The sequence below is a fragment of the Centrocercus urophasianus genome, unplaced genomic scaffold, assembly GCF_019232065.1.
Source record: "Centrocercus urophasianus isolate 14NV4802_14NV808 unplaced genomic scaffold, USGS_Curo_1.0 seq_31, whole genome shotgun sequence".
Lineage (NCBI taxonomy): Eukaryota > Metazoa > Chordata > Aves > Galliformes > Phasianidae > Centrocercus > Centrocercus urophasianus.
Genome location: NW_024884878.1, coordinates 6,676,330 through 6,700,476, shown reverse-complemented (window position 1 = coordinate 6,700,476; position 24,147 = coordinate 6,676,330). Strand labels below are relative to the sequence as shown.

General features: G+C 43.3%; 1 protein-coding gene across 1 annotated transcript in view; it reads right to left on the bottom strand.

Moving 5' to 3' along the window:
• The window catches only part of SNX30 (sorting nexin family member 30), a 50,585-nt gene that overhangs the window by 26,188 nt on the left and 250 nt on the right, over positions 1-24,147 (bottom strand). Inside the window, exons 2-4 of the mRNA XM_042829393.1 lie at positions 23,352-23,416; positions 1,982-2,047; positions 1,424-1,612 (exon numbers count right to left, since the gene is read on the bottom strand). Coding sequence (XP_042685327.1) covers positions 1,424-1,612; positions 1,982-2,047; positions 23,352-23,416 — 320 coding nt within the window. The remainder of the gene's footprint in view (positions 1-1,423; positions 1,613-1,981; positions 2,048-23,351; positions 23,417-24,147) is intronic.

The window sequence follows — 24,147 nt, the reverse complement described above, 5'->3', positions numbered from 1 at the left end:
TATGTGCTGCAGTGAGATGCAGAATAAAGCAAGTATTAACAGACAGATAGGTAGATATGAAATCTGTACAGGTTTTTTAGATTAAGAAAAAAAAGGGACATTGAGTTAACACATCTGTTCTAAGGTAAATACCTTATCCACCTTCCAGATTCTGGTTTAAGCGAAGCTGTTGAAGCAGGTGAAGAGGAGAGCCATGAGGATTATCAGTGGGCTGGAGTACATTTCTTACGAAGAAAGGAGGGAGGTGGGCTTGTTCAACCTGGAGAAGGTTTTGGGGAGACCTCACTGCAGCCTTACAGTACTTAAAGCATGCTTATAAGTAGGAGGGAGACCAACCAATTGTAACAGGACAAGGGGGAATGCTTTTTACACTAGAAGAGCAGAGATTTAGGTCAAATATTAGGAAGAAATTCCTTACTCCTCCTTCAACTTAAAACCATTTCCCCTTGGCCTGCTGTTATCTACCCTTTCAAAGAGTTGATTCCCCTGTTTGTAGGCTCTCTTTAGGTACTGAAAGGCTGCAATGAGGTTGCCCCGCAGCCTTCCTTTCTCCAGGCTGAACAAGCCCAGCTCCCTCAGCTTGTCTTCATAGGGGGGCCATGTAAGTAAGTCACAGTAACATAAATCTTTCCGGACAAGTGGATATGGTAGAATCACAGTGAAGCTAGCTGACACTTTTTACATTAGATAACTACAAGTGCCCAAAGAAGATCTCAGTATTACTCAAAGTTGATGTTAATGAGAACATCTAGTTAACAGAAATTAAAGTTCCAGCTGAGAATGCAACAGGCTTTCAGTTTGCTCTTCCTACTATTATAATGAGGTCACATTAATAGCTGGCCTATACTGTTTGAAAAAACTTGCATACTTTCAGGAAACAGTAGCATTCTAGCACTACTTAGTTCTAACTATCAAGAACTGCAAGAAAGCTAGTTTACATTCAAGGATGAAAATTACAATATTGTGATTTAGATAAGCAGATGACCTAGGAAGTGTGATGGACATTTAAGCAAGTTTAAAGAATTTCAGAGCACAACTGACAAAATGAGTGAAGACTACCAGTGAATTAGCAAGAAGGCTCACTCCTATCAAGCAGAGGTAACTCAAATCAAAAGGATGTTGTATGAAAATTTTTCAAGCTAAAGAAACTGGCTTTTCCAGTTTACAAACAGTTCTGTTTAACAACAAGAGACAAGATCTAAGCTGACACATTAAAAGCTTTATATTACTTCACATACTGAAGCAGTCACAGTTCTGGTAAAAGAAGTAACACCATCAAGACATTTATTACAATGTACTGAAAAACATTAAGTTCTAGTACTTAAGATAAAGAGATAGAACACAAGGTATAAACATCCAAAACATTGCCTTCAAAAACTTTACGAGGGAAAAAGCAATAGAGAAGGAGTTTGTTGCTATGTACCTTTGTTGTAACCCTATATGTGATGTAAGTCTCCATTGTGCATACATGTTTTTTGGGATCATCAACGGTAACAAACAAGTCTTTTGCTTCCCCATCCAAGTCATCATCCAGCTGCAGTCTGTTGAGAAGAGATGAGGAGGAGGCTGGGCTAGAGGTGTCAACTGGTGTGCCATTGGGCAGACTGAGATCCTGTTTTGAAAAAAAGAAAAAAAAAAAAAAAGTTTTAGATACATGAAGAGATTCACCATAAAGTGGTGTTATTAAAGATGCCTATGACAAGTTTCACTGATACGTCTTTTTGGCCATTACCACACAGTCTCTTCCAGCAGCTTCAAGTATCAGCCCCTTACACTACACCCTGGCAACTCTCCAAGTTTGCAGCTTGAATATTAAGTTCAAGAAATGCTAAGCTGTTCCATAAATTGAAAAGAAAGCACATTACCACACTACTTTCCCTTAATACTGAGCAAACCAGTTTACTTCCATGAGAAATCAGAGATATTGTTGAACCAACATAGACTTTGAAAATGAAGCAAGTAGGCAAATTAGGAGACCTACCTGTAAGACAGGCTTTGGATGAAGCAGCAACACTTCAGTTGACTGATGTGAGGTCAGCTTTCCCCTCTGGAGAAATAATAGAGACTCCCATAATAGAGTCAGAAGGGCAAACTCCTATCAGTAACTTCCCATTCAGTTCACTAGACATACTTATGTGCACCTCTCTTCTAGAGTCTTAAGGCCCATGGATACACTGTGTTTGCTTGAATGTCCTTATCTCCAACTTTCCAATTCCAAGATTATCCTCCAGTGCATAGGGGAAATAGAAGTTAAAAGAACCAGCAAGCAGCCATTGAAGGATGTGGCACACAAGGATTTGGGATGTCTGTAATTCCTTAAAACTCATCCAACAGCAGAAAACAGGGGTTTTAGATCAAACTTTGTATATCCCTGCATCTTCAAGGCTTAGAATTTGTATAAACCAGTTCTATGCATCTCTGCCCTGTCTGCATAGTAGAGCTAGCTGACCATGCATAACAGGTTGTATAAGAACATTTGACTAAAGTAAAAAAAAAAAGTTAAATATTCAAGGCTCTTGTTTACAGAGAAGATTGATTGCTGCAGATTGTATTGTTTTTAAGTAGTAGCACAAGATGTTATACATAGAACGTTTCCCTTGCAAGGACAAATGTTCCCCTGGATTCTAGACTTGGTAAAATATCACTACAGTTAGAGCAGCACCTCAATTAGTAGGTGTTTAGTTGAAGAACTACTGCTTAGCCACGGCTTCATTTACTCTTTATGTGGCTAAATGAAACATGTAATTTTAGCTAAGGAATTATTTCTGTGTAAGATCCCATTTGCTTATCAGTATTCCTTACACAGTTGTGGTTTATGTTCCAGCTGGACAAGGGTAATCGTCATCCTCAAAAGTCTTCCTTTCCTTAAGGGTTCAGAATTCTCTCTCAGGTGAGAGATGCAGGAACTTCTTATGAAGGTCTGCCTCTGACAATGGCTAAAATTGATGCTAAGTTGCTACCAGCCTTTGTTACAAACCCACCATGAGAACACTAGAATTTTAGAGACAGACCCTCTGACCGCCACAATTCCACAGAACAGTGCTTGTACCATTTCCCACTTTGAGGATTGCTTGTGTAATTGGGAGAATAATACTTTATAACTTAGACATTTGGGGGAAAGGGAGATCTAAATTACTGCCTACGAACAGACACTAGAAACATTCTCTCGGGTAACACTCAGAAGAGGCTGTGAACACAGGAAACGCTGTAGAATTAACTCAGAAATGAAGGAGAAGGCAGGCACTAAGATGCTCTTTTAAGAGGGCAAAGGAGAAGGATGAACATGGCACAGCTTGCCAGCTCATATACGAGGTAGCTATCCTGAACCACACAAGAAGCATCTGGCTCAGAATGAATATAGAAGGAGCCTACATAACAAGAACATGCAATGCCACAACAACTTGGAAGAAAAAAGTTCTGCTAGAATCAGGAAAACAGAATAAGCAAATGTAAGGGTAAGAGGAGAAGCAAGAGATGGCTACAGAAATTCTGCAGTTCAGCTAGACAGGCAAATTTGGCTAAGCACAGTAAAGAGCAATGAAATTCCTGGGACACTGCAGCAGCTGTAGACAAGTTTGTTCTTACTTCCAAAAAGAACAGGCAGCTCTTGACTGCCCATATGCAATATGCATTAGTGTAAGACAAGTTGTGCCAGAACTGAAGCAAGTTCTAAACTTACAGTATGGAAATGAATTAACTGCGGAAACGGTTTAAACGTGATCGAACAGGAGATTCTTGAAAGCCTGTAAAAAAAAAAAAAAACCCTTCCAAAAGGCAACTTAGGAGATTCCACTGTGTTTTTTAACTTACAATTCTACATCAAGTTGTTAGAACAACTGGAAGAAGGCTTAAAGGTGAAACACATGGCTTATAGGCACAAAGTCAAGAATTTTTTTCACCACTTATGTTGGAAGTCTACAATAACCGTATTAACACACCTTGCACTATTTAAGCAGGTCAAAGGTCTGCGAAGGCTGGAATCCAATCTAGTCTACTTGAGTATGTTCTTGAAGTCATAGTTCTGTGAAATGTCTCAGGTCTTAAAACAAAGGCTGTGAATAGTTTCACCCAATTTTGGCTTTGGATTAAATGCTCCAATCTAGATTAAGCATAATTTCTACACTACCTCTGATCAGGAGCTGGAAGGCTGCAAGCTGTGGCTGGGGAAAGGACAGAAGAAGCATATATGTAAAATGCTACTATGCTACACAGCTTCACTTCTGATGGCAAAAGCCTTCCTGCAGTCACTCAGGGCTGGCATCATGCATTGCTGTTTAGCTATGTCTCAGCAGCTGAAGGTCAAGTCAGAAGCCACCTGTTTGTCCTTAGCAATGGGTGGAGCCTCCAGGCTAGCTGCATAAAATAAGGAATTGCTGAAGTCTTCGTTTAGGAGCAGGCTAGATCCCTTTGTTGAAATCTTAACGGTTGCTAGAAAGAAGCAGGCTTTCAAGCGTCTTAGCAGATGGCCCTCCAATATGAGTTGTCTCAGCCAGTAATCCTGACACAGAGCACTTCTGCATCATGTTAATTGGCAGTGGCATTCTTCGACAAGGTTTGCGGGATTTTTGCAGTTGGGGAAGCAAGACCACATCATCTGTTCTAGCCTACTTTTACCATAGAAAGAGGAGTCAGTCCTGCAAAGCTTGGCAGGAAAAGAAATATGCATCCATCTGCACTTCCTGCCAGCACAATTGTAATACCTAAGAGCATCTGAAATACTGCTAATATTAAATGTTTCATATAACAAGAGTCTGGCTTCAGTTCCAGGGACTCATGCATCAGCTTCATCTTTGGCAGGACAAGGTACCTACTGTTCTAATAACATAGCTGCATTATGAGATCAGCACAGTCCAAGTTCTAGCAGGTACCTACTGCTTACAAATATAGATATTTTTAAATATAGATATCTATATGCTTATAGATAAAGAGCCTTTTTCAGGCAGCACCTAATAAAGTAAACTCTTCCTGCCACAATCAGAGCAGAACCACAACAGTGATGAGAAAAGGCAGCTTCTGGTTCCAGGTAAATGGAATGAACGACAGGTTCTTTCTGCAGACTCTTTGAGTCCCAGAATTATCTCAGAAGATTTCCTCAGATTTCAAATCTTCTTCTACTGTAAATAAGAAAAATTCCTCACCTTCTTAGACCACCTGTCACCTGCAGAAGCAGGTCAGGTGAAAGTCTAGCAAAGCCTCGGTTACAACCTATGGCAGAAATAAGTCAACATTCAGACCTCCAGGCCTGTGATTACTGCTCGAGTCTTTTGTGCACAGCTCTACAACTACCTACTGATAATCAGACTCTGCACAGATTCTTGTGGAGTTTACAGAACTCATCAAAATACCCAGACTTCTGGATGTATGAGATGACTCTAGAAGCAAGGATTTGGTTTCCTAGCATGCAGCACAAACGGGAACTAATGTCTGCTCTAGATCCATGAGCCCTGGCAACTATACAGGCTGCTATTTGGTAAGGAAGCAGCTTCATATTCTTCTGTTGGATCATTCAGCCCAAACACTATGACTGGTTAGCCTGCCCAGAAATATCCTAAGTCTTTCAAGAAACTGAATTTCAACTGAATTTTATAAACTCGAAGCCAGTACGTGATATGCAGAATGAGTACGTTAGTTTCCAGTTGATCTTATCTTCTCCCTCCTGCATGTCCTCAGGACACTTTCCAAGACTCTAGATTTACACAGCACCTTGAATCCACATGAAGTAAAACCTCAAGAGCTTGATATTTATTCTTCTGGAAGGCAGCATCCCCCCCCACTGGAATAGTACACACCAGAGGGAGAATGCATTTAGGATGCAATCCTAGAAGGCTAAAAGCAGGGTCTAAAGTTTTGTAGGTTTTGGTTTATTTTCAAGTGAAGATCATGTATTCTTCAGCCCAAAATCCCAGCTTCTAAAAATTCAACTTCAGTTTTCACCTATCCTGAGTTAGCAAGTGAGTAGCTTACCTGGATAGTAAACCCACTGAAGCAGCTGTCCACAAAGAAAATGAAAGAGGTGGTTCCACTAGGTTTGAGTCATAAAATCATTAAGGTTGGAAAAGATCTCTAAGATCTAGTCTGGTTCACCTGCCACCAATTCGGCCAAGTAAACAATGTTCCTTAGCACCACATCTCCACATTTCTTGAACACCAGCAGGGATTCTACTACCTCCTTAGGCAGCCCATTCCAGTGCCTGACCAGTCTTTTGGAGAAGTTTTTCCTAATGCCCAAGCTGAACCTCCCCTAGTGTAATTTGATGTCCTTCCCTCTTGTCCTATCACTGGTTACCTGGGAGAACAGATTGAGCCCCACCTCAATACAGCCTCCTTTCAGGTAGTTGCAGAGGGCAGTAAGCTTGCCCCAAGCCAGTTTCCTCAGTCACTCCTCGTAAGTCTTGTGCTCTAGTCCCCTCACCAGCTTTGCTGGACTTCTCTAAACATGCCCCAAGGCCTCAGTGTTTGTAGCAAAGGGTCCAAATCTGAACACAAAACTCAAGGTGCAGCCTCACTAGAGATAAGTACAGGGGGACAGTCACATCACTGGTCCTGCTGGCTACGCTGTTTCTGATACAAGCCAAGATACCACTGGCCTTCTTGCCCACCTGGGCACACTGCTGGCTCACGTTCAGTGAGTGTCAACCAGCACACCCACATCCTTTTCCTCTGCAAAGCCTTCCAGCCACTCTGCCCCAAGCCTGCAGCACTACACAGGGTTCTTGTGCCCAAAGTGCCAGGATCAGACATGTTGAACTTCCTCCCAGCTTGGTGTTGTCATCTCCAGTCTTACTGAGGATACACTTAATTCCCTCATTCAGGTCATCAACAAAGATATTAAGCTGGACGAGTCCTAGTGCCAACCCCTGTAGAATATCACTCATGATGGGTCACCAGCTGGATTTCACTCCATCCACCATCACTCCCTGGGCCTGGCCATTCAGTCAGATCCTTACTCAGCAAAGAATGTACCAAGCCACAGGCTGTCAGGTTTCCCAGGAGAATACTATGGGAGACATTGTCAAAGATTTTGCTGAAGTCTAGGTAGATAGACTACAACAACAGCCTTTTCCTCATCCACCAGGCGTGTTACCTGGTTATAGAAGGAGATTATGTTGGTCAAGCAGGACTGGCCTTTCAAGAACCTATGCTGGCAGGGCCTGATCCCCCCCAGTTGTTCTGCACATGTTGCGTGATTTCACTTAAGATGATCCTGGCACCAAAGTCAGGCTGACAGACCTACAAGTTTGCTGGATCCTCCTTATGACCCTTCTTGTAGACAGGGGACACACTGGCAAGCCTCCAGTCCTCTGGGACCATTTGGTTTACCAGGACCACTGATGGGTGGAAAATGGCTTGGCAATCATCTCTGTCAGCATCTTCAGGTGGATCCCATCTGGCCTCACAGACCTGTGACAGTCCAGGTGGAGTGACAAGTCTCTGACTGTTTTGATCTGAACTTTGAGGGATTTACTCTGCTCTCAACCCAGACTTCCAGGTCAAGAGCTGAGTATCCCAAGGACAACAGGTCTGGCAATTAAATGCAGACACAAAGCAGATACTGAGAACTTTCCTTATCCTCAGTGGTCATGTTTCCCACCACATCTAGTAAAGGATGAACATTAATTCATTTGTGAAAAGATTTTTTGTTCTCTTTCTACAGTGGCCAAGTTGAGCTCAACTGAGCTTTAGCCTTCCCAGTTTTTTCCCTGCATATCCTAGCAATTTCCTTGTTCTTTTCCCGAGGTTGCCTGTCCCTTCTTCCTCAGGAGGTAGATTTTCTTTTTTCTCATGGAGCATCAGAAAACATTTCCTAATCAGCCACAATTCTTCTTTCTCACTGGTTCATCTTACTGCATGGGAGGGTGAGGGAACAGCCTGCTCCTGCACCTTTAAGACTTCTCTATCAAGGAGCGTCCAGCCCTCCTGTACCACTTCACCCTTCAGAACTGAATCCCAAGAGACCTTCCCAACCAGTGTCCTGCACAGTTCAAAGTCTGCCCTTCAAAGTCCAAGGCAGCAGTTTTGCTGGGCCCTCTTTCTGACTTCATGAAGAATTGAGAACTCTGATGATTTCATGGTCACTCTACCCAAAACAGATCCCGACCTCCTCATCTCCCACCAGACCTCCTCTGTTTGTGTACAACAGATCTAGCAGGTGAGCTCCCTTACCAGCTGCAACAGGAAGTTGTCTTCTATACACCCTAGAAACCTCCTAGACTGGTTCCTCTGCACTGTATTGTATTTCTAGCATAGATTAAAGAAGGTGAAATTGCCTATGAGAACAAGGGAAGGCAATCACTCAGTTTTTGCCAGCTGCTCACAGAACACGTCATCCATCTCTTTATCCTGGTTAGGCAGTCTATAACCGACTCTCACCAGGATGGCCACCTTGATGGCCTTCCTCCTGACCTTTACCCGTAGAGACTCAACTTTATCAATCCCAGTTCAGAGCACTACAACACTGAAATGCCCTCTAACAAAGAGCCACACCACCACCCCTCCTTCCCTGCCTTTCTGAAGACTTTATAGCCATCCACTGCAGCACTCCAGTCGTGAGAGCGATCCCACCATGCTTCAGTAACGACAACTAAGTCATAGTTTGCCCATACTACAATGGCTTCCAGCTACTCTTCTTTTACAGAAAAGAAGGCTCCAGGGAGATCACATTGTGGCCTTCCAGTACTTGAAGTGAACATATGAACAGGAGGGAGCATGACTGTTTAAAAGGGTATAGGAAGAGGGGGAATGGTTTTAAACTAAGATGAGGAAGTTTAGGTTAGATATTAGGAGGAAGTTTTTCCACACAGAAGATGGTGATGCACTGGAACTCCTCCAGGTTGCCCAAGGAGGTTGTGGCTGCCCAATGCCTGGAGGCATTCAAGGCCACGCTGGATGTGGCTCTGGGCAGCCTGGTCTGGTGGTTGGAAACTTTGCACATGGCAGGGAGGTTGAAACTAGATGATCACTATGGTTCTTTTCAGCCCAGGCCATTCTATGATTCTATTATATGGTTCTACAGTTCTACTGCTGGTTGCCCAAGCTGCTTGTATTGGTGAAGATACACTTCAGCTAAGCCATCTGCCTCATCCTCCACTCAGGCACTGTTTCCCCAGGCTCATCTCAAGCAGTCCTGCTTTTATCCCCTTCCCCTTTCATACCTTTCAAAGCTCTCAATGAGCTTTGCCAGCTTCTGCGCTAGGATTTGTTCCCTCTTTGTGACAGGCCAGACCCATCAGCAGCCCTTAGGTCAGGTGCTGACTAAACTGCCCCAAAAGTTGTCCAAGCACAGATAATCTCACTTCTGAAAAGGATTAGCCTGAAGCTACCTGATGTTGCAAGTACTTTGTTCTCATTAAACAGGTATAAAATGACGTAAGAGACATCTGGAGACCATATGGAAACGTTGCTGTTTAGAGGCAAAGTTAAGTACACGCATCTTCAATTAATCCTACCAACATCAGTGATTTTACACCCAGGTCTGTACCACTTGTGGAGCCTTGCTGTTTTGTTTCTACACTCGAACTGCCACATTTTCCTCCTTGTGCTTCAAGGCATTTTGTTGCCTTCAATTTCTCAGAGGCACAACCACAGACAGAGTGATGGCAAGGAGACAGTGATTCCATGCAGTGATTACAGTTGGGCTCTGGAACAGTCTTATTTTCATACCTCCAGTACTTAACAGTAAGTCTTAGCAGAATTGCTGCTGGTGACTGGAAAACTAAAGTAGTTTAAACACAAGCATTCAAAAACACTATAAAACCTTGTATTAACTTGGCTCTCAAAGACATGCTCACAGCATGACTTATCCCAGAGAGTTCTGAGGGAAGGTAGCTTAGGTTTCTGGAGTTCTCTACCACTGATCTGCACAGGTCAGCTCTAGGTGGGAAGAGAATACACATTTCCATTCTCCAGTTCATACAGATCATGTCACTAACAGCACAGTTCCCCTCTGAAGGATCTCACTAAGCACCTGCACAAGACTGTTATCCAATACCAGCTGCAGGCAAATACATAAATTCTCTTCAGATATAAGTCAAGGGAAGAAAAGGTATTTGCATCCCCCTTGCTCAGCTTAATTGCTTTCCAGGCGTTAGTATCTTTGTTTACCACATGTCCCCTTTGTTTCCTGGCACAACCCACTGAAAGTAATCAAAGCAAGGAGGCAGACTGCAAGGAAGGACAAATGCTATGGACACACTGAGAAAAGGAAGAAGAAAGAGCAGTCTTTCTCTGCAAGATAAAAGAAACAAAACACCCACACAGTTAACTGAAACTCCAAAGCCTTACAAATTCCCAGGAGAAAGTAACACATAATTTCTACATCCATCCACAAACAGAATGGTGTTAAACTGCATTTTGACAAAAGCTGCAAGAACCACCCTCTGACGCTGGACCTGTAATTCTAGGAAAGGGGAAGTGTGCACAGAGACATCAGCTCCTGACATCCCTCTCCATTAAGAGGAACAAGAGCACTGTGTGGGGGCATACTCACCAGAAACTAGTTTGCACTTTCAAAAGTAGTCTGAATTTCCCACTATATTAATAATCTAGAATCAGATTGCAAAATTGAGGCTATTTTAAGAGTAATACAGACTGAGCTCTAGTGAGAAGCAAGCCTTCTTGCTATCACCTGGAAATATATCAGTACAGGAGCAATAGTGCCAAGCACCGAAAGATCACAGGCACTGATCTTTCACCTTCCAGCTCTAGAAGATATTATGCAGCAAGCTGGTTGGGCAGAAAGCCCTAAAGGAGCATGCACGCATCCAAGCCTCACTTCCAGCATTTCCAGCAGTATTATTGGTATTCTGTGCATCCAACCAACAAGCTACTTCTGAGGTCTGACTAGATAAAGAGCGTATCAGTTTGCTCTTGGGAAATTTTAAGTATGTGTTACAGTGCAGCAACTTGCCAAGCCATGAACCCTGATGATTTTATTCTGTAACTCATCACTCAAACTAATATTTCTCCTATGTAGGTCTACGCTGCCTAGAAACTTAGAACTACCCAGTACCCCTAAAAACACACAAATTTCAGATACAGCAGCTGATCTTAATGGCATGCAGTTTAGTACCACCTAAGACCTGGAAGCACTCTTGCTAACAAAGGTATCACTCTTAGAGGACTTTGTGTTTGTACTACAGCCTATTTGGCTGGACAGGGAAACACTAAAACAAATGCACTTCAGAGACACTACAAACTGACACAGACGGGTCCCAAGCATTCTCATGCAGGTCATGGGATTCTTACCTCTTCCCTCAGGCTAACAGCCAAGCTTACAGGATGGATTATTTTACTCTGTGGTTTGTTTTCCCATAAATCACCTCAGTTAGGCTAACCAGAGCAAAAATGTGGGCACAGAAGTGTTTCCTGCAAACAGTATTTTCAGTAAGAGCAACCTCTTAGCTATGTCCCAGGGGTCTCCAGAGACTTGGCAACAATATGCCTTATTTCCACTATTTCTGTGCAAGCAGTCATAGAAAGGTGTCATATACCAGACCAGACCATCTGCTCACACAGTCTGGCTATCTGCCTATTTCCTCACAGACTCCTTAAGAGAGTAGCCCCTTTTCCTAATCTGAAGAGAAAGCTATGGATTGCCACACTGAAGTTGAAAGTAGTTCCAGTCATACTTTAAAAATTAGGGTAATGAGTAGCATCTCACTAACGTTTTTACAGCAGTTAAGACAAATCTATCAATATTACTAATAAGCTGTGCTACTTGTGAACAAAAGCAAAAAGGCTTTAGGGACCAAGCACCTGAACTATGTATGTTGTTATTCTGAGTAGTTATTACTTCAGTAAAATGGAAAGGGATAAGACACTTTTTACTTACTAACTCACTAACAGGACGCACACTTCTCCACACCCTTTGAACAGAAAGGAAAGTAAGGAGTTACAGGATGCTTGCCTCACCCTACAAACCCCTTTGTGTGGCAAGTTACTTTAGTATGCAAAAAGATACTTCAACAAGTTCACAGGATGAACTGTTCTCTTGGACGACATTCCCAGATCCCAGGTTAGATTCTACATCAGTTCACAAAGCAGAGTCCTTGCAGAAAGCTTTATTTAGCTTGCTGAGTGGAAAGCCAATCTGGCTACTACCCAGCAAGATTAATTCACAGATATGTCAAAGCTGTAGAAAGTAGTGGAAGTGCCTGTGACCTGACAGAACACAAGTGAGTTTAATGTTTGAGTAGGCTTGGTTTTGCATCCTTCAGCAGAGCAAACTTGTGTGGTTTCTTTCTTCTGGTCCTCAGCAGAAGGGAAGAGGCAGCATGCCCTCGGAGCACAGATTTCCACAAACTGCAGAAGGTTCATGTTTTCAGAAACATTCAGAAAGACCTTTTGAATCAAAACTTAATTACTGTTCCCTAGCTGTGTAAAGTTCCATGTCCTTCCAATACTGTTTTAAGAATATTGCTCATTTACAAGACTTGAATTACCGTGAATGGGATTCTGTAGCTGTGCACACAGAAAGACCATAAACCATTTAAACATGCTAAAAAGCACCTTGATAATTAACATGTCTAACACACCCACAGTTTTGTTTCAAGCTTTGTTTTCGGAACCTTAGCTATCACTGTCTAAGAGCAGAGCAGCAGCAAGGATTCAGACTTCAAGCAGGAAAAATCTGAATTCAGCATATGACTAGGAGTCATCCACACTCCAAGAAGGCAGAATTTATATTTGATTAAAGACTGGACAAGCTTAACAAACTGTTCTAACTAAACTGCTTTCTTTTAGAAACAACTCTTCAGATATACCTGATACCGCTTCTTTCCCATTCATACTCTAGTAGAATCATATTTAGGTGGGTTGCAGATTTAACCTTTACCTTGGTATCCACAGTACTGATTGGGATGAAACGCTCCTAAGAGCAACGTTTTAAAAATCTGAACAGACACAAAGGCCTTTGTTCTGTATGTCTAGGGAAAGGAGAGAGAAAAAATGGGAAGAGAAGATAAGAGAAGGCTGGAAAGCAGCTATTCTGGCCACTGCTGTGTTTAAACAAGTACAAATACACTTCCACTTCGCATTATGACATGGATTTCTCATGCTCACCACTTCAGATATGTTGCATTATTAGCATTCCCCCAGACAGTGTAAACAGAGTTTCATGAAAGCAAATCAGACTGTCTGTTCATCTCACATTTTAATCTCAAGCTCTGGAAGAGTTGGAGGAGAGCGCACTCGGAGGAGCTCTCAGAGATAGTCTGCAGGTGCAGTTTATGGGACAGCCCTCAATTACATTTGCTGATTAATAGTATGTTTTCCAGCAGAATGGGATTTGCTCCAAAGAGGGGAAATAAACAAAGTGCGTAACTGTTGGAAGAAAAAAAAAAAAAAAAAAGAAAAAGAAAAAGCCAGTTAAGACTACTTCATTCTCCACTTCAAGAAAGGTGAGTACACGATTTCTCACAATACAAGAAAAAAAAAAAAACTTATCTAGAGTCCAATAAGAAGGAAAAACAAGGGATGAAATCTATTTTCTAACTTGTCTGCAGAAACACCCTTAATTTTTATGGCCCTAGGCTCCTGACAGGCACTGTGGCACTTACAGACATTTACCACAAAGGACTGCAAGAGCTAAAGTACACTGATCCAGGAGCATACTGGTCAGCAAAATGAAAGCCAGCGTATACATCCTCGAGAGGCCATGATGATCAGTGACAATAAGTGGTATTGATTAAAAACTTTCCAGGGACAGTCTTGGTAACAATCCAAAACACAGCTCTGTATTGGCAGCACACAAGACTTTCACATCCAATCAGCCTTGAAGGAGTATTTAAAAGGCAACAGCAAAAGTGCCAGTCCTACCCAGGTAAGCATGGGTTTATGCACTGCCTGGAGCAATCACCATTTAAAAATGTGTCCATGCTTTCGCCACTGAGTTAGCAGGAAACTGTTCTTGCAAACACCATCCGCAGCACCAAGGGAAAGGAGGCCTCTCTGCCATTAAACAAGACATGCACTGAAACATATTCCTTTCATGCTACCTCATATCATTCAAAGTTAATAGAAAAGGAAGGCCAACTGTGCAGACTCGGTTTAATGCAAGTTTTTAGGATCCCGGGATGCCCTCCAGAAAGATGCAACTAGTTCCACTAAAGCACTGTACAGCAACACTTCCCCATGTGGACATGGGGAACATGCTTCCAGCTTTATTAGTCCAATACAACAGAGAAGCTCTACCTCTTGCCAATGTTTCGGTGTTAAGAGTCTACTAGGTACTTTCATCAGATTAGCACTGTTAGTGTGGTTTAGCCTTCATTTTTTAAGCTTCAATACTACTCGAATCCAGAACAGAGAATGAGAATCAGGCTTAGAAGCCATTAACAGCATGACAGACCACTTCAATTATCCTTTTTCTAGGCAAGCCAATTCTTCTCACAAGAATGCCCATCACACTCCTTAAATTTAGGGCAACATCTAGAAGCAAGTAAATCCAGTTGCTATTTACATTTAATTTGTTTTATTTTCATGGCAGATGGAGTACTAAACATTTTTAAGATGCTCCTCCATACTAGCGCAGCTCTCTTCAGCCTAAGATGCATAAGGACACAAACCTGAATCAAACAGTAGTCCTTTAGAATCTACAGAGAAACAACCACTTTCCAGAGTAGCTTCTTGCCTACTGCTTATTGCTTCACTAGAGAAACACTGCAGAAGCTCTGGATGTGGATGTGCTCCTAACTAGATCCACTAAACTCACATTCCCTATATGCTTATTCAGACAGATACTTTCTCTTTGGGCATTATAGCATTACCCACAGAAGACAACGTCTTCTCCTGCTCCCCTACCCCCATATAAGAAATAAAACAGGTCCCAAAAACTGTTTTGTAGGTTGGTCCAGCACTAGGAACAAAACTAATTAAAAAGCTGTAACTCACTGCAATTGTTTTTCATCCTCAGTTTGTCATGGCAGCGTTGCTAGCCCTAATTTGCTGTTAGCTATTGCCCTTAGTTACAGTAAGAAAAACAGATTCCCTTGTTTTTCAAGAATTTACTAGCAGACTTTACTTTAGGGTTGCAGCTGCCACCCTAAGGTGTTTTGTTGTTGTTGTTTTGGTTGAGAGGGTCTTTTTGTCCAGGTTTGCTTTTTTTTTTTTTTATGGTGTTGGGTTTTTGCTTTTTTTGTTTGTCTTTTGACTCACTTCACTGTATACAGGATAGCTTGGTCTGCGAGCTTCACTGCAAATCTGGCTCAGGCTGCTGAATTAGCAACAGCTTTCAGAGTCAGAACAGCTCTGCACTGAATATCATGCTCAAGGGTTGCAGAGCACACGTTTTAGCGATGTTGCTTCAGAGAAACACACAAGATCAAACACCATTTTCAACTGCTGCAGTGCGCTCTGCAGACTGAGAACACACACATTTGCAGCACCTAAACTGTCCTCGAGATGGTAAGTAGGTTTTCATTTAGCTAAGCTAATACTAAGTTACACCTCACTGCACTGTAAAAGCTCCTGTCTCATTCCCTGACCTATTTAGAGAGACCAGCCTCCCCACACAGATAAGGATGTGAGTGGCTACTGCAGCAGCTAGATGATGTATCTGAGATACCAGAGAGGTAGTCTGCAATGCTAGAAGAAATCAGAACAATAGCTTGCAGGTTAATCTTGGAACTGACATCTCCCACATCCACGTGTCAACAGGAAGGCCTTGGAATTCATCCTTTATCACTCAGGTCATTAGTTGCAGAAATAATGCTGCCTGAGGTTTATCACAAACCTCTGCGATACATACAGAGAATGATGTGCCCTAAGAGAAAAGATGTCCTAAAAGAAAAGACCGTTTGAACCTATTTATCCTGTGTACTCTACCCTGCTTACCATTAGGGAGCCCACAGAGCACTTAGCAGCTCTCTTAGGTCTGAGAGGTTCCAGCAGAAGCAGCCCAAAAGATTCTTTCCAACCACCAAGCATAACTTTTTCCACAATGACCAAAAACAGGCCACTGCCAAGACTCACCCTTCTAAAACGTAGCTGAAGTTAAGAACCAAGTTCCTGTATGTATGTTTTCAATGTCTGACTGTTTTCAGCGCTCTTTGTCATAAACCATTATAAAAGTAATATTTTGGAAAAGATTATGAAAGCTTATGCAATTATGAAAGCTTATGCAACACTGAATTAAAGCTCAAGGTATATTACCTTCTCCGTTAAGTTGAAATAAGACCCACAAAGCAGTCATTCAGTTGTACATTAGGAGCTACGCTCATTTTTACCAGATGGCAAGATTAATAAAATAACAGTGCTAAGACAGTTAAGTTAATGCAAGTGTTTGTTCAATTAAGTGTCAGCTATCCTTTACTTTGGTCAGGAGAGATGAGAACTGTGAATTCCAGACAAACACGCTGTACCGAGAAGTTGTGTATCACAGAAAGATCACCACACTAAGTTTTACACAGGGGTAGTCAGTTTTACACCAGGGTAGTCTAACCCAATGTGGAAGTCTGGAAAGAGTAGAAGAATAAAGCCCCCACGCTTCAGGTGAAGAGAGAGAGAACCCCAATCCCATTTGGATTGTCCTAAGACCATGGGACCAGATGGGGTCCACTCAGGGGTGAGCCAGTGGAGGTGACTGCCAAGCCATTTTACACCATCTATTAGTGTTCCTGGTCAACTGGAGAGGAACCAGAGGACTGGAGGCTTGCCCGCGTGACTCCCATCTACAAGAAGGGCCACAAAGAGGGATCCAGAGAACTTCATGGCTGTTAGCTTGATCTAAGTGCCAGAGAAAGTTATGGAAGAGATTATCCTAAGTGAAATCAAGCAACACGCGCAAGTCAATCAGGGGATAAGGTCCAGCCAGCATGGGCTCATGAAAGGCAGGTCCTGCACGACAAAACTCATTTCCTTCTGTGACCAGGTAACCTGCCTGGTGGATGAGGGAAAGGCTGTTGACATAGTCTACCCAGACTTCAGAAGAGCCTTTGACACTGCCTCCCACAGTATTTACCTGAAGAAGCCAGCAGCCCATGGCTTGGATTTGTACACTCTTTTGAGTAAAAAACTGGCTGGATGGCTGGCTCCAGAGCATGGTGGTGAACAGAGTTCAATCCAGCTGGCAACCAGTCACAAGAAGTGCTCTCCAGGGGTCAGTTCTGAGGCCCATCCTTCTTAATGATAGGACATGAGGCAATGGGTGCAAGCTGGAACACAGGAGGTTCCACACAAATATGAGAAAAAACTTCTTCACACTAAGGGTAACAGAACACAGGATCAGGATGTCCAGACAGGTCATGAGGTCTCTTTCTCTGGAGACATTCAACTCCCTCCTGTGTGACCCAATCTAGGTGTTCCTGCTCCAGCAGGGGGATTGCACTAGATGATCTTTCAAGGTCCCTTCCAATCCCTGACATTCTGTGATTCTGTAATTGAGTGAAGCTTCAGTAAGACTGCAGATGACACCAAGTTGCAGGAAGTGTCAATCTGTCTGAAAGTAGGAATGCTCTACAGAGTGACATGGGGCAGGTTGGATCTCTGGATTGAGGCCAATGAGATGAAGTCCAACAAGACCAAGTGTCTGATCATGTACAGCCCCAAGCAATGCCACACACTTGGGACAGACTGGCTAAAAGGCTGTGTGGAAGAAACAATACCTGGGGGTATTGTTCAGCTGAGCATTGACCATGAGCCAGCATTGTGCCCAGATGACCAAGAAGGCCAGTGGCATCCTGGCTTGTATCAGAAATAGTGAAACCAGCAGCAGCACAGAGGTGATCATCTCTCTGTACTCAGTACTGGTGAGGACACACTTTGAGTACTGGGTTCAGTTTGGCGCTCCTCACTACAAGAAAGACATCAAGCGCTGGAGACATTCAGAGAAGGGCAACAAAGCTACCAGGAGACTGGAGCACAAACCTTATGGAGGGCAGCTAAGGGAGCTGGATTGCTTGGTCTGAAGAAGAGGATGCTCAGAGGAGATCTTACTGCCTCTCTGCAACTGCCTGAGAGGAGGCTGTGTTGAGGTGAAGGTCAATTCATCCTTCCGGATTACAGTGATAGGATGAGAAGGAATGATTTCAAGCTGCACCAGAAGAGAGTCAAGATGGATATTAGGAAAAATTTCTCTGCAAAATAGTGGTCAGGCACTGGAATGAGCTGCCAGGGAGGCAGAGGGGTCACCATTCCTGTGGAATGTGGCACCAGGGAGCATGGTTTAGTGAGGAAATATTGGTGGTGGGTGGACAATTGGACTAGATGATCTTAAGAGGTTTTTTCCAACCTTAACAATTCTGTTTATCCACTATTACACTCTGGGCTGTCTACAAGCAGAAGGGAGACAGGAACTCTGTCCTTTCAGTGAGGTAACATAGTATTACCCTAGAGATGTCAGTTTATGAGACACAATGGGTTGAGGAAGCAGTTCTAGGTAATATCCTTAAGAGAGATGTGAAATCAGACTCAGCCAGCAGCGTTACTACAGGCAGAGCACTGACGTCAAGTTGAAAGCCATGCCAGGTTTGAGTTAGGTCTTTTAATGAGGTGATCAGAAATGACCTACCAGATGTGTACACAGTGCAACAGAAGACACAGCAATTCCTTTAAACAGCTATCTAAATCTCACATTCAAGGAATAAGACAAGCATATTGCAGACAGGTGCTTGTTTCTAAAAGCTTCCTGGTTTAAGAAACACGGTCCAAGAATTTAATAATGCCAGCAGCACTTGACATTCTCATCTACTATGTAGCATTACTTCTCCACTCAGTGCAATGACTGTTAAGCAATCCTGAGATGATGGACCAAAGCACAGCAGGACCACAACCTCACACTTCCAGAGAGCAGACTTTGACCTCTTCAGGGATCTGCTGGAAAAAATAGATACAGCCTTAGGAGATAAGAGACATCCAGCACAGCTAGCTGATTTCCATAGAACACCTCCCCATCCTCAGATGTGGCCAACCAAGTAAGCAAGAAATGGACCAAATGAGAGATAGCAGTAGGGATAGATGACCCAGAAGGAATAAAGAGATCGGATTAGTGGGATGGAGACAGATCTAGCAGATGAGGATACCAACAATTAAGGTTTTTAAGGGTGTAACCAGCAGCAAAACAAAATGAAAGGAAAACACAGTCCTCATGCTAAAATGTGGCAGAGGACCTGATGACAAGGGATCAGAAAAGGTCAACATCATCAGGGCTATCTCCACTTCAGCCTTCACTGACAGGAACCTGTGGCCCTCTAAGGCCAGAGGGAAAGCTTACGGTCAGTCAGGGAAATCAGCTTAGGAAACAATTCAACAAATTGGACAGATACAAACCCACAGGCAAAAATTAAAAAGACTCATACGTGCTGAGGGAGCTGGCCAATGCCACTAATGTCAGTTTGGATTATCTTATCTTTATGATGGTGACCAAGGGAGGCGCCTGAATACCGAGGAACAGGGGAAAGGGAAATAACTAAGACACCACTTGTTTCTCCAGGAAGGCTGATCAAGGAACCCACAGGCCAGTCGGCTTCACCTTAAACCCTGGGAAGAAGATAATATCGGAAACCTTATTTTCTCAGTTACTATATGAATCTCATATTCCCATAGATTGGAACCAGGCTTGATTCATCCCACACTGACATAGTTTCATGAGTTCACCAGCTTCAGTTCCTGACTTTTTTTCCTAGTCTCAGTCTCTTTAAAGACTGAAAATTTACCTCAGGCCTACTTTAAGAAAAGTACATGGTACTTGTCTAAGAGTTCTCATTTAGTCAGAAAAGAAAGAAGTTTGTAGAAGCTTAAGCAGATTTATTTTAAGCTTTCAGATTATACTGCAAACTGGTTTCATTTGTGGGTGGATGAAGAGCAATAATTAAACTAGCAACCAAGGAAGCTGGAAGCAGAGCTCCAGACTCTCAGTATATTTTTTGCTGGGAAGTTGCCAGGCTCCCTTCCAGAATATGAGTGCTAAGTAAAAACACTCCAGCAACTGCACCAAGTATTTATACTCAATCAGGTGCTAATGCAGGCCTAAGCATTCACCAGGGTGGTAGCTGGAATCAGATGAGCAAAGGGTCACATGCAAGCAATAGTTTCCAGTTAGCGCACACAGACATTTGGAGTTCTAACTGCCTCCTCCATGCATTAGCAAATTTCTAGCTATGCACTGCAAATCCGGTAATCCACATGCAAACTGCCTGATACACTCCCTACAAAACAGCCTTGAAGCTCAGTTCATCTGCCGAGTATTAATATAAGCAACCAGAAGTCACACATATCTTCAAAGAATAAAAGCTGCACAGGTTATAGGCCACAAAGCACTATGAAGGGAGTCAAGGGTTCTGAAAGAGGACAAGCAAATCCCCACTGAAGTCCTGCTCAGATTTTAGCTAACACAGCTCACAATGAGGCCTCACGCATGCTGGGAGCAGCACCATTCGATTAAAGCAGGTATGTAAGAGACGATGGACAGGAAAAGATAGAAGCCATTATCATCTGCAACTCACAATCTCCTGCAGGCACAATTCTTGCATACTGACTGCCAGCAGTCTCTTCAGAATCCACTAATCTTTGGAATTGGCAAAGAACAAAATTTCCCACATAGGGCAACTCTTCCAAAACATTTTTGTAGTGGATCCATCAAAAGCTGGACCAGAAGCTTCCTACTGTGATGCTATGCCTGAACCGTGACAGAGGAGGAAGGATGAGAGCTGTCAGTAGGGAACTATTTCTCTCAAAGGTGAGGAAACTGAAAGTCACAAGTTACCAGTTAAAAAACTCGTGAATTAAGAGATAAATCTGTGATTTCACGTTAGACTAGTCTGTATGAAGCAGACCAAGACACTGCTTGTTTTCTCTCCAAATGAGCTTATAAAATAAAGTTTAATGTACAGAATACGTTGTCTTGTAAACTTGATAGATCGAAGTGGACTGTGACACTAGCACAGGTGGAACACTACAGCTTTTGGAGCAGTAGACAAGAACTCAGCCCTGGCAGTCAGGACCTCGTGCAGCAGGTGTTGGTCTCAAAGCAGACCATAGAAGGAACAGCCAGTGCCACCATTAGGAAGCTGCTCTCATGACACTAGACTAAAGAGATGGCAAAGACAACAACACTGGAGGACAGCAGGAGTAAGCCAAACAGAATACTTTATTTCTAATTCTGAACAGCCTGGCACTTCCAGTGTTTAGTAACAGCCTATTAAAGCAGCGTAACTCCAGCAGGGCTAGATCCCAACTCTTATAATAATTCTACAATAACTTGGGTACAATTACACAGCAGCATATCACATACTTCTCACCTCTGCTCTAAACCCAGCAAGCTCTTAATGCTACCTTTTATCCTAACAGTCAGTGTTTTTCCTAGACTGTACAGTAGATTCACTACTGAAGGTGAAAAAATGGTGAAGTAGTCACATAGCTACATGCAAGCAGAACTTCCCTTTCTTTTCTTTCCTCCAGAAAAAAAAAAAAAAAAAAAAAAAAAAGATAAATCCACACTGACACTTCCCCACTGGTCTTACCTTCCTCAGCAGAGAATCTGCTTGGAAAAGCACACCTCAGTTAGCGGGTGCGCAGGCCTTTCAAAAGCTTGCTTTAAGAATTCTCAGGACATCACCACATATTCTGAGGGATTGCTTCCTCCTGCATGTTTCCCTCTCACCTGAGATCAGGGGGTCAGCACTGCTTAGGTTTAGCTTCAGCAGTGTCCTTGTTTGGAGGCTGCCAAGGGTACGGGAAGAAAAAGTCTGAAAAAGCTGATGGAGGTCAGACATCAAGTCTAATTGCATGAAGCACTGTTTATCCTGAGGGGAACAGAATGCTTTATTGAAAGATCTGGCCAACTCAGAAATACTTCAGAGATAAAAGCCTGCAGCTCAAGTATTTTATTTTTGTTGCAGAACCACTACAAATGCTTAGTATTTAGCCAGATATGCCCACCTTAATGAGGAAGTTACAGGCTCTTAAAACAGCTTTCCTCCCTACAAGATGAAGACATGATTTCAGACAATAAATATTCTGAAGCACTCTTCATAAGATTCACAGTAGTCCTCTGCTCCAAACCAGAGAAGCTGCAGAAAATGACACACAAGGATTTCCTTCCCTTTCCCGTGACCAACTGATTCAAGATTATTAGCCAATGTTCTCAAAAGAAAACTAAAATTTTATGAGACTTCAAACTCAGACAAGGTCTAAGCTACCAGCCTATTGCCAAGTTTGAATCAAAAAACAGAGGGACACATACAGGCAATATTACTGCCCTCCAAGTTCCTCTGACTCAGGATGAAGTAGCGTCCTCACTCATCCACTCCAAAAAGGCAAGAAAACCATGCTTTAAAGAATGCAAAGCTGCAATGGCACAGATTCAACCACTTCAGGCTGCACATCTGTGGCGGTGGAAACTGAAGCACTACTTTAAAGTCAGACAAATTCCTTTACTCCCGCACTTTCCTGACAGGATTCCAGTCTCAGGGCAGGAGGCCTTTATCTCACAGCAACGTTTAGGAAATGTTTGCTGAGAGCAGATAAAAAGAACCCAGAAAAAGCAAGTTATGCAGTTCATGGTGATGGGTCAGCAGCTGTGCTACCCTTCTATGGACTGTCCTAACACAGGCATGGCTTTGGGGTGTTTCTAACAGAAGCTTACTGACTCAGAGCCGCTTCAGCAAAAGAGACCAACCCACTCATGTCCTGCAGTGCCAGACTCCACCACTCCCCCAGAAGATCCACAGAAAGCCAAGAGAATAGCTCCTACTCCAGCAACAATAAAGAGCGCGTGAAAAGATTTTGAGTTGCACTTCAATATGGACCTCTCTCTTTTACCTGCTTACTTCATTTTCATGAAGTGGACAAGAGAGCTAGCCTCGCCTTTTGGAAGATCAATGATCCACCACCAGCAATTCAGCATTAGAGATACTGCAACCACACAGAAGTCTCTATTTACCTCTACTTATAACAGTCATTCTACAGACTACTCACAAAGTGCAGACAGCTGAAGTTCATTACTGCCTTAAAAACATGAACACTTGTTTGCTCACTGGAGTTCTTCCTGAAGTGGCAAAGAAGTCAACTCATCTTTTTTCTTGCCAGCACTTTGAGTATGTAAGTGGAAGAAGGGACAGCTTAGAGATAGTAGATCAGTTGGACCCCTTCCATCGGAAGGATCAGGCACTTGGCTTTTTTCTGCTAATTCAGCTAGAAAGAAAAAAAAAATGCTGCTCTCTTCCTACTGGAAATCCTTTTATTCCACGAGGCTCGTTACCCTGGTGCCATTTCCAGGTCAAGCACAGACCTCATTCCTTTTTTGCTCTTCCCTTTATAGCATGCTCATGCTTCCAAGCACACAGAACATGCAATATTACACAAAGCTACTAGAAGATGGACTTCTCTGTGCTGCTGGGGGAGAAAATGGTAAAAACCTTCCCGATGAGCAGGAATTTGGCCTGGGGGCAGAAATACCTCTCCAGCCTCAGTTTGTCATCAGCTATCAGAGACAGCGGTACACTTCTCAGAGACCTTTCAGCAGCAACCACAAAGGAGCACGGTTGAGCTCTGAACACTCAAATCTCTGCAATACAGCTCAAGAATGAGGTTGAACGGGCATCGTCAACCAAGTGGCTGCAGACCTCTGCTGTGTTCCAGGGAGGCCAGAAGACCCATAAAAGGAGCTGTCAATGACAACTGCCACAAATCTCACTTCACACATGGAAGCACTCATATCTCTGGGAGACCAGCAGGTCTGTGACATCTTGTAGGAACAACAGAAACGCTTAAAGCAAAAAAGTTGCTGCCTGTTCCCAGGAAATCCTGCCTTGCTGCTTTCCAGGAACTCTGCTCACAGACACACTCTGTCTTTGAGAGCTGTTAGCAGATGAGCACCAACAGAGGCAGACTCATCCACCATCACACCCAGAATCCGCAGCCGGGCAGCACGCTTCAGAGAGCCCTTCCAGACACACACTACGGGCTAGGAAGCAAAGGGAAGGCAGGCTGAGGTACTCACGCGACAGCATCCTTCCACACAGCCGCCGTGTGGAAGAAGCGGTTGGAGGCTCTGCTATGGAGCACAGAGCAGCCCCACGGCAAAGGACCGACACCGCTCCAGCCACCGGGAGGGCACAGCTCTGCCCCGGCACCCACCTGCCACCCATGGCAGCGGCTCTCAGGCACTGTATCCAAAGGTGCAGTCCCCCAAACACCACAGACAGCCGACCT